Source organism: Chinchilla lanigera, unplaced genomic scaffold (genome assembly GCF_000276665.1).
Source record: "Chinchilla lanigera isolate Chin_1 unplaced genomic scaffold, ChiLan1.0 scaffold00004, whole genome shotgun sequence".
Lineage (NCBI taxonomy): Eukaryota > Metazoa > Chordata > Mammalia > Rodentia > Chinchillidae > Chinchilla > Chinchilla lanigera.
In genome coordinates, this window is record NW_004955405.1 from 43,191,254 (window position 1) to 43,202,032 (window position 10,779).

At 59.6% G+C, this 10,779-nt stretch overlaps 1 protein-coding gene across 1 annotated transcript; it reads left to right on the plus strand.

Moving 5' to 3' along the window:
• Positions 1-276: 276 nt before the first annotated feature.
• On the plus strand, positions 277-4,804 carry Rasd2 (RASD family, member 2; the record flags this gene model as incomplete). Its single annotated transcript, XM_005374667.2, is given in 2 exon segments — positions 277-556; positions 2,895-4,804. Coding segments are annotated over 2 exon segments (801 nt in total). The 3' UTR covers positions 3,425-4,804.
• Between the last annotated feature and the right edge of the window lie 5,975 nt (positions 4,805-10,779).

A 10,779-nucleotide genomic window follows, 5' to 3' on the forward strand; every position in this document is an offset into this window, starting at 1 on the left:
GGCAGCAGCCAGTTCTGTCACTGGTAGGAGAATCTTTGCCAGGGTCCTGGTGCCCACCCAGGAGCCAGACCCAGTGGGGCGCCCCTAGATAAGGGGTGGACAAGCAGGGGTAGACGAGTGAGCAGGTGGGGAGGTGTGGGTAAGTGCATGGCTGGGGCTCCACACCCCATTTCACAGGTGGAAATGAGGCCAGGCTGTGGCAAGGAGGCCCAGGCCTGCAGTGGGGCAGGGCCAGGGTGGGTGGGGTGCCTGACGCTGCCTCCCCCTTTGCTGCAGCCACGCGCCATGATGAAGACGCTGTCCAGCGGGAACTGTGCGCTGAGTGTGCCAGCCAAGAACTCCTACCGCATGGTGGTGCTGGGTGCCTCGCGTGTGGGCAAGAGCGCCATTGTTTCGCGCTTCCTCAACGGCCGCTTTGAGGACCAGTACACACCCACCATTGAGGACTTCCACCGCAAGGTGTACAACATCCGTGGAGACATGTACCAGCTGGACATCCTGGACACCTCGGGCAACCACCCCTTCCCCGCCATGCGCCGGCTGTCCATCCTCACAGGTGGTGGCTGGGGCTGGACTGGGCTGAGCCAGGGGTGGGGGTGGGGCTGGGGCTGGTGCTTGCCAGCTTGGAGGTGCTGCTCTGATTTCATTCTTTTGGACCAGGACCTGACCCACAGGCATGGAAGGGTCCTGGTTGCTTCCCCTACAGGAGGAGACCCAGCAGAGCCGTGGCCACGTCTGGAGAGGATGGGGGCACGGGGGGGGGGGTGCCACGGGAGGGGGCTTTGTGTTGGCAGTAACAGCATGGCTGAGGGCTTGATCTTATTCTTAGAGCCTGATCTTATTCTCTGTGCGTGTTCACTTGGTGCGCACACTGCACAGGGAAACTGAGGCAGAGGTCAGCAGCTCACGCCAGGCGGAAGCACGGTAGGGAGGTGACAGCTGGATCTCTTGCTTTCTACTGAGTTCCCAGTAGCCTTCCAGCCTGCTGAGGGTGTAGGGAAGGACAGGAGACCGGGTGGGGGCTCGGGGCATCCTGGTCGTAGCCCCGTGCCAGCTGTAGACCTGGGCCTTTGTGGCCAAGTCTGCGTTTTCTCGACTGGATCCTGTCCTGGGCCTGTAGAGGTTTGGCTAATGCGTGGGAAGTGCTGGCGAGCATCGAGCCTTGACCCTGAGCTGCCTGGTGTTTCTGGTGTTCCTGCTGTGGCTGCTGCCACATCTCCGCTGGTCCCTGCATGCCTGGCAGAGCTAAGGTGGCACGCAGGTGACTCCTCCGTGTTGACATGTCCCCAGAAACCTACGCCTGCCCACACTGCCCTCATCCTGCCTAGGACCCAGGCTCCTCAGCCTGGCTGCTCTCAGGCACCTGTGTCTGGAGAGGGAGCATTTGGCTGGAGGAAGCCTGGTGGATCTGGGTTCCAGTCTTGGCTCTGCCGCTCAGCAGCTTAGATGTGGGCTGGAGGCAGGTATGTCGGAGTCCTGGCCACTTCCGCTGCCTCTCTGCACATGGCATGATGTGGGGCGGGCTGTCCCAGCCTGAGAGGCCTGGGTGCCACAGAGTGCTTAGGGTGGAGGCGGGGAGGTGCGGCCACACGTGTGCTTTTAGTCACACAGATCATACTAGACAAGTCTATAGGTGAGGCTGGAGCCCCTTGCACCCCTGTCCTGCATTGCAGGCTCTGCTTCCCCGACACGGCCACCTGCTTCCGGCCACGCAAGCACATTGACATTCAGATTTGTGTCCTGGTGGTGGCGAGAGCTTTGTCTGTCTGTGTTCTATGCACGTAGCATTCCGAGCACATCTGTCTGCTGTTGCTTTGTTTGATCACCAGCCCAGCCTCGAGTTTGCCCTGGTGCTGGGTACAGGGGATTCTGAAGCCATTCACGCCGTAGCCAGCTCTCTTTCAGCTGAGGCCGCAGGGCTGGTGCTTGGCATCTGGTCTCACATTTGGGGGCCAAGGTCAGCCTGACAGGGCAGTGGGGTCTGACACTCAGAGTAGCGTGTGGCGCGGGTGCCGTCTGTGCCATTTTGCAGTGGCCTCCCTGAGCACCCAGTGTGGGAGCCTGGGGCCGGGTGTGTGCGCCCTGCTGCCCTCCTTTTTTATTTTGGTCTTTTTGAGGCAGGTTTCACTATGCAGTTCAGACTGGCCTTGAACTCACTTTGTAGCCCAGGTTGGCCTAGAACTCAGTGATCCTCCTGCCTCAGCCTCCCAAGTGCTGGGAGTAGAGGCGTGTGCCACCATGCCTGGCCCTGCTGCCCTCCTGACCCCGTGCTGCCCTCTGTTCCCATTCAGAGCCTGTCACGGGTGGTGTAGGCAGTGACTACCTCGTCCCACAAGTGTTTGGGAAGCAGGCAGCACCTGCTGTGTGCTGGCTGAGGGCAGGGTTGGGTTGCAGTCTCAGCCAAGCCCCATTTGAGCTGTGTGACCTCGGGCTGGCTGCATGTGCTTTCTGGGGCCAGGTCTGCCCCTGGAGCAGGGAGGAGTGAGGGGCGGCCAGCACAGCAGGTGTGGGCTTCAGGCCTGTCCTTGTCATCACCCACATGCAGCAACGGGGCCATTCAGGCCCTGTGGCTAGTGCGCACACCCTGCCGCTGTGCATCCTGTGGTGGGCCCAGCTGTCGCGGGCCTGGATGCCCAGAGCAGGTACAGGCCCCTGTGCGTGTGGAAGTACGATTCTAGCGCTGTCTGTGCCAGCCCACCGTCATCCTTTTGTGCCCCAAGAGGAAGTGTGGTGTGGGCGAGCATGTTTGAGTGTGACCAAGGCGTTAGGCTCTGAGCCTTAGCTTCCTGCCTCAGATGGGAGAGGCCGATAGCAGGTCCCCGAGAGCCCATGGTGTGAGTTCCCACCCAGTCCCTGGGCAGAGGTGCTTGGGACTCACGCTGCTCTCCCCACAGGCGATGTCTTCATCCTGGTGTTCAGCCTGGATAGCCGCGAGTCCTTCGATGAGGTCAAGCGGCTGCAGAAGCAGATCCTGGAGGTCAAGTCTTGCCTGAAGAACAGGACCAAGGAGGCAGCAGAGCTGCCCATGGTGATCTGTGGCAATAAGAGCGACCATGGGGAGCTGTGCCGCCAGGTGCCCAGCACTGAGGCCGAGCTGCTGGTGTCGGGCGACGAGCACTGCGCCTACTTTGAGGTGTCAGCCAAGAAGAACACCAACGTAGATGAGATGTTCTATGTGCTCTTCAGCATGGCCAAGCTGCCCCACGAGATGAGCCCTGCGCTGCACCGCAAGATCTCCGTGCAGTACGGTGATGCCTTCCACGCGCGGCCCTTGTGCATGCGGCGCGGCAAGGATGTGGGTGCCTACGGCATGGTTTCGCCTTTCGCCCGGCGGCCCAGCGTCAACAGTGACCTCAAGTACATCAAGGCCAAGGTCCTGCGGGAGGGCCAGACCCGTGAGAGGGACAAGTGCACCGTCCAGTGAGCTGGGCATGCAGGGGATGAGGGGGCTTGGGCAGTGCCTTAGAGGGGGCCCAGGGTGCCTGCCTGCTGCCCACTTTCCCTGCTGGGAACCTGATCTGGACCCCTGGCACAGATGGGGGCCCCCCTGAGGCACTGAGATCTGTGAGTTCTTCTGCCTTCCTGCCCGTCCCCCAAGTCTTCTCATCCCTGCTGTCTTCTGGCCTCAGTTTCCCCAGAGAGGACGCATGTCCAAGCACAGGGGACAGTGGGGAGATTCAGGACCATCCTCGGCCAACAGCGGAGCCTTTGGAGCAAGTTGCTGGACAGAGGTCACCAGTGCTCTCCCTGCTGGGGCTGGTGTGGTGGGTGCCTCTGGGGGTGCTGTCCCGCTCTGCAGCGCCCGCCACCCAGTGCCCGAGGGAGCCTGTGGTCTGCCTGTTCCTCAGCCTTGCCTGTCGCGTGGCTCCCCAGCCTCTCGCAGGTTCCTCTGCTCGATGGTGCACCAAGTGTGTGCTGCTGCACCCCTTCTCGAGGGCAGTGGACATGGCGGGCCTGGCCAGCTCCCTGTGGTGCAGACCTAACGTCTCAGTCAGCGACTGCTGCCTCCTTTCCAGACAGCACCCCCAGCTGCCTTCCACAGACCAGGGCCCCACGCGAGCCCATGCTGTCTCTGCAGCTGGCGCAGAGCAGAGCTCTGCGAGAGCCAGGCTGGCCTTTCAGTGTCCATCCTCATGCACATACTGAGCACCAACAGGCTGCTGTGCCCACCATGTGCTCGGAAACGGGGTGAGGGGCACGCTCATCCACACAGTGGCCCCTGCACACAGGTGTGGGAAGGAGGCATGGCAGTGTGGGCTGTGCCCAGAAAGGGTGTGGGCACCACATGCCTGGCCTGGTGGCCTTGTGCCTGCAGCGCATGTCAGCCCAAAGCGCCACAGCTCGTGTCAGAGAGCCCTCAAGATGCTGCGCTTAGGGTTCGAGAAGCCACATGTCATCTCCAGAGTACTTCTGAGGCCCACAGAGCTGAGCCGCTGGCCCAGCTCCCACTGTGGCCGGTGAAGGGCGGGGCAGGGCAGCCCTGGGCTGGGGGCATATCCCGAGGGAGGCGCCCCATCCTGGCGTCCTGTACCCCGGCCCCTGCTCACGCAGCGACGAGGCCCCATGACCCAGGATACGCACATGGATGTAAGTGAGCCTGGTCCTGCCGGATCTCCACACCCAGCCCTGCCCACTGCCTAGCACCCAGCTCCTGTGACCCCACTTACGCCCCCTGCTGCACTCCCTGTGTGACCCTCAGAGCAGACCCAGGGCCTCGTCCAGGCGGGCAGTGTCCGCTCCTCCTTCCTCTCTGCCCGGTGCCCTGACCTCTCTGTACCTGTGCATTAAAGTGGGTTTGTACGTACCTGAGCCTGGTGTGGGCTGTTGGGTGTGGCGGGGGGGCTGCCTCATGTGCCCTCGAAAGCTTGCTCCAGGCAGGCAGCACTGAATTGCCTCCACCTGGAGATCTTGGGTCTTCTCCCAGCATGGTGGGTTGCATAGCATCCAGCCTGGCCCTTCAGGGCCTCGGGGGTGGAGGAGCAGATGCCCCTCTCAATGTCCCTGGGTCTGGGTTGGGGACGTCAGCAATGTCTGGAGTCATTTTTGCTTGGCAAGACCAGTTGAGCTGGGTCCCAGCTCCTTAGGAGGCTGAGGCAGGAAGATCAGAGTCCAAAACCAGCCCAAGTCAACTTAGCAAGACCTGTGTGGAGGGAACACAGCAGGCTGGCAGGGTGAGGAGTGCAACTCATGCCTGGTGATTGGGTAGGGGTGCTGCCTAGCACCCCTAACGTACAGGATGCCCCTGACAGTGTTCTCTGGCTGTGTGTCTTGCTGCAGCTTCACTTGGACACCAGCCCCAGGGTGGGCAGGGCCAGCCCACGATTCTGTGCACTTGGTGAACAGGAGGCAGAGCCCTGGCCCTGAGCCTGAGTCACGGCTGTGGGGTGCTCCTTGAGCAGAGTATATCCTGGGCTGGTGGGCCCTCACCCTTCCTGAGAAAACTGCTCCCAGGACACTCTGCTCCCTGGTCAGGCTCAAGGCACAGACAGGCTGTCCTGCCTGTAGGGCTCCTTGTCCACTGGAGGGGTCACGGCAGGGGGCTCTGCCCACTGGGTCCTGGTGGGGGTGGAAGGATGGTGCAGAACACACATCCCTGTGGCTTTTGTAAACATGAGACGCTTTGTCTGGTGCATCCCTCCTCAGCCGGCCAGCGTGGCCACTGTCCCCTCCGTGTGGATGCCTTTGGATTCTCTGCCTGGGACATGGTCTTGGCTAATCACAGCTCACAGTGATGACCTCTCAGGTTCCCTACCTGTTCTGTCACCTCTGAGGGCTTGAGCCTCTTCAGGCCTGGTCTGGCGCTCATGGGGCAGATTTGAGGGGTGTGGGGTCAGGGGTGGCCGAGGACACTGTGTGGTACAGGGATGCCGCCGCAGGGTGCTGGGAGGGCGGGCGTCTCCTCTCGGGGCCCCCAGGACTCAGGGCCCCCAGGAGTCAGGGCCCCCAGGACCCCGCCGGGATGGCCTGAGGCTCGGGGTAGCGGTGTCTTCCTCCACCTGGAGACAGGGATGGGGTGGTGGTGGTGAGGTAGACGCCAAGGGGGGAGGAAGGGGCGCAGCCGAGGGTGGTGATTTGCCTGGAGGCACTGCAGGAGCCTCTGACCTGCCTTCCAGGGCTGCTAGCTTCCTGCAGTGTGGCCTGCTGAGGACTGGAGCGGTCTCCAGTGAGCACATTCTCAGTTTCCAGTGTTTTCCTAAGGAATTAAATGGGAAGCAGAAAGCTGCATCTGTGTTATCCACCATGAGCTGAGCAGAGACTGCTGTGCTCCGGGGAGGGGCAGTGAAGCTCAGGGACAGCTGGAGGGAGGGTCCATGGGACAGCTAGTATTCACTCCACACAATGCTCTCTGGGCCCAGGTAAACAGGTCCTGCCTCTGGGAGTGGGGAGGTGGGGACACAGGCCCTGCAGTTGGGGAGTGATTGGTAACATGAGAGGAAGCTTCTCAGAGGCGGTGACAATCTGAGCTGCCTGTGAAGTCGCTGCAGTTTTTACCAAGAAGTGCTTCCTGGAGGCGGGGAATGGCATTATTCTACTTAACAGAAATGTAATTATGCTTAATATAAACGCCCAGCTCAGCGCCAGGAGTATCATCAGCTTTCAGTACAGATGAACCATGACAAGATTATTAATTTTCATACGCCTATGGGTGACTCCCCCAACTCTCCCCACGTGTTTGGATGCATACAGGTGCTGGAGGTCCTGCCGTCGGCGGAAGGCAGGCAGGGATCTGTACAGGGTGCAGTGCTGTTGCTTGGAAAGGAGCCCCACATGGCCTCCAGCACAGTCCTGGTCCAACCCCCCATTGCCCAGCGCCCTGCCTGGAGCTGCCCCGTGGGCTCCCTTCTGACCACAGTGCGCAGTGGGGCCCTTGGGAGTTGCCCGTGAACGAGGGCCAGCGTGGACTCTGCACCCCCGTTCCTTTTCTAGCAACGCCAACTCGTTCTCAGCTGTCTTCATTTTTCTTTCTGCTGCTAGTACTCACAGATGGAGTTCTTTTGAGGCCATTTTCCAGAAGGAACTGTGTGTCTGTGGGTGGTCAGTGAGCCCAGCCTGCACTGACATTTTTGCCCCAGCAAAACTGTAAATTATTTCAGCCAAGGACCTTGGGGTCACTGGAGAAGTTTCCAAACTGCATATTTAATCCTCTATTGTCAAGGTTTCCTGGACTTTCCAATCCCCCTCTCCTCCCAAATGCAGCCTTTAGGTCATCTGAGGTTCCACTCACACCTACACATATACACACACAAATGCATGGGCACCTAGCGTGTATAGACATGAGCATGCAGGGGCATACACATGCACACACATGCTAGATAACTGTACACACATGGTATATAAATGTACATCTGTGTATATTCCACTCACACAACACATGCATGGTGTGCACCCCCCAAACACCAGTACTACATGTGCAGGCACACACATGGACACCCAGACACTTGCACACATGCACACAGCAGGTACACGGGCCTAGGAATGCACATGCTCTGCCAGGAATGAGGGAGGAGGAGGAGGAAGCAGCCACAGCATTCTCCCCCTTGTTCAGTGGCTTCTCTCCCTTGGCACAAACTTTTGGTTCTTTTGTTATTTTTATAGATTATAAAGACCTGGCCTGGAACCAAGTCCCCGACATTCGCAGATAGCAGATGTGATATTCAGCAGTGAGTCCGCAAGAACAAAACTGCATGCAGGGGAGCTGGAGTCTTTTGGAGTTCCTTCAGCTAGAGTTTTCTTCATTTGTTTGAGACAGGGTCTCTCTAGGTAGCCCAGGCTGCCCTCAAACTCACGGCGATCCTCCTGCCTCAGGCTCTTGAGGGGTTACAGGCATGTACCACGCCCAGCTTTCGGGGTTCCTGCAATCTGCAGCAGCACAGTTCCCCTGCCCAAGCCCTCCCAGGGGCTCTGCCAGTTCGTTCTCCATCTAGGGCTGTCCAGCTCACACACTTGAGGGCCCTGCTGTCCCTGTGTCAGGAGTGGAGGAGCTGTGGCTGGAGTTCAGGGTTTCCTGGGAGGCAGTGCTGCCACCCTAGTCCTGTCCTCCCAGGGCCTCACTCTAGGGCTCTCGGGCTCCTGGGGGCTTCCTTGAGGTGCCCAGAGCTGGAGCTGCCTGTACCTGTCCTCACTGGAAAGTCCTGCACCTTCCGCTGCTTCCAGAAGGAGCAGGGCTGAGGTGCTCTCCCGTGTCCTCTCTTGTCTGCCTCTGGATGCCCAGAGCCACTTGCCTCCCCTTGCCAAGCTGCTCAGAGCTGGGACAGTCAGGGACTGGAGAAGACCAGGTCCTGAAGCTCCTCATGACCAGGGTCTGGGATGAGTCCCCTCCCTGTACAAAGAAGAGGGTAGGGGCGTCCTCTCCATGGGTGCATGTCAGAACTGGGGCAGAGCTTTTGCAACCACCGGGCCTGGGCACCTCTCTCAGAGCAATTGTTCGTAGGAAGGGGACGAGGCCCAGAAGAGACATTTCTAACACCACCTGGGTGACCACAGCGGGATGCTAGGCAGAGCGGTGTGGGTCTGATGGTCACCACAGCTTAGCCCAGTGCCTGTGCCCAGCATAAGGGCCATGCTTCCTGGGTGCAGGTGAGGAGAGCCCTGGAGTGCTCAAGTCATGGCTCCTGCAGAAGAGACTTGGAAAGCTGCTCGGGGTGAAGACCTCAGCTCAGGGCTGATCTCGTCTGACTGGCACCTGGCGCACATTTTAATTAGAGACTCAACCCCACACGTCAGTCATCAGAGGCCTCCTCCGCAGTGTTGCTCCCACGAGTGGGGGCATCTCCATCACTGGGGTGCGCCTGCCTCCTGGCTGAGGACCTGGGGAGCTGGAGCCCTAGGAGCCATGGGAAGGTCTCCTGAAAGCCAGTGGTCTGCAGCCCAGAGTCCTGAGGTTTCCATGGTGACCCACATCTCCCCACAGCCAACAAAAGCCTGTCACCAGGGAAGCTTTGGGTGTGGGATCCCAGCCCCGTGTGCCTGGGGGAGGGCATCCTTTTGGAGAGGGCCTTGTCCTCAGTGCCCCATGGGTGGGAACAGTAGAATGGGGACAGGTTGGTCCCTCCCTCCCTGTGACTGCTGGCAGGGCTGGTGGGGTCCAGACACCTGGTGATTGGGTAGCTATGTACAAGCCCCTTGAAGGCCTGTGCCTTGGCCTCCCTGTTTGTGACATGAGGATCTGGATACTGTGCTCCTCCTGTAGGGCTCTTCCATGGGGGAGCCCTTGACACACCATCTGGCATGTGGAAGCTCTGTTTCCTCCGCTGCTGGAAGCCAACAGCAAATGGTAAGCGGCCTCCATCATGTAGGCACTGGACAGGGAGAGCTTCCATCACCCAATGTCCAGGGCTCCTAGCCTGCACTGGGCATGGTGGTTCTAGGTCTTGGCTAACAGCAAGCTGGAAGTTTGTGGCTGCCACGTTCACTTGCCCTAGTCCTGTGTCCCTATGGAGCTCCTGAAGTCAGCAGCACTGGCCCAGGACCCTGTACTTGCTTGTGCTACTTCCTCCAGCCCTTGAGTAGTGAAGCCTCCATGCTGCGAGTCTTTTGGGGCTGAGGCTGAAGGTAGGAAGATGCTGTGGATTCCTTGCACACACAAGGGGGTCATACAAGGGTGGTCGGCAAGGCTGCCCCTTCCAGGTGAGACCGTGGCCGGGTAACAGGTGGTGGGGAACATGGTCCAGTGATGGCACCTGCCCCACTACAGCCAGAAACCAGAGACCAAAGGGCAGCTGCATGCCAGGCAGGAGGGCCAAGCCTGTCTTCTTCCAGGGTGCAGCAGTGACATTTTGAAATTTAATAAGGTCCTTCTGGTGCCACTGGGGAGCAACCTGTCAGCCTCTTCAGTGCTGTCAGCCAAACTTCTTGGACAGAAGTGAGCCCACAGGGTGTCACCATGGAGTCAGGCCCTGCGTGGCCCTAGTCCTTCCAGGCCACCCTTCCCTGCCGTGTCTGTGCCAGCTGGTTGACGGCTACCTTTGTCTCCTCTGTCTCACTCTGAACCCCAGACTCCCGTGACACCAGGGTGGCACCTTCTCTCGGGCCATCTCCATTCCCAGGGGACTGGGCTGATTTCGAGACCCCGCTGAGGCCCTGGAGGTCCAGCATGGTTGACGGGGTGATGGTCTTAGTCCTTCTCTGCTGTTGTCCTGAAACAGCGCCTTGAACAACAGCAGACCTTAACTGGGTGGTCTGTCCTGGGCTCGCCCTTCCTGGGCTTCAGGTTCTCCAGGTGTAAAGCGAGGAGCTGGAAGCAGACCCTGATATCCAGCCTGACCTCTCCAGGACAGGTTTACCTCTTCACTCCACCAGCTGCCTGCCTCTTCAGACTCGGGACAAGGGCGCCAGGCAACTCCTCTCCTTCCATGGAAACCCCATCATCTCCCCAGGACAGTTTAATTCCCACTGGCTCCTCACAACCTGAATCGTGGTGGTAAATTGTTCAGCAGAAGTTTACCACCTGCTCCTCCCAGGGGTGCTGAGCTTGGCTGTGTGACTTTGTTTCCCCGTATGTGGGCCTAAGTGGCAGTGTGGTCATTTCTGGTGGGGTCTCTAGAAGCATCGCAAGTGTCCCTCCTGCCTGGGCCCTAGTAACATGACATCATCTAAGAGCTTCTCCTGTCACCCAGCCCCGGTGAGAGACACCGGGCCCAACCTGGCCGCAGGGACTAGAGTTGTGGCAGCAGCTGGTCCCCCACAGCTGATGCCAAGCCCCAGACATAAAGAAATGGTTGTTTTTCCAAGAAACAGGCCTGAGGTGTTGTTCCACAGCACTTGCTGGTGAAGCCTGAC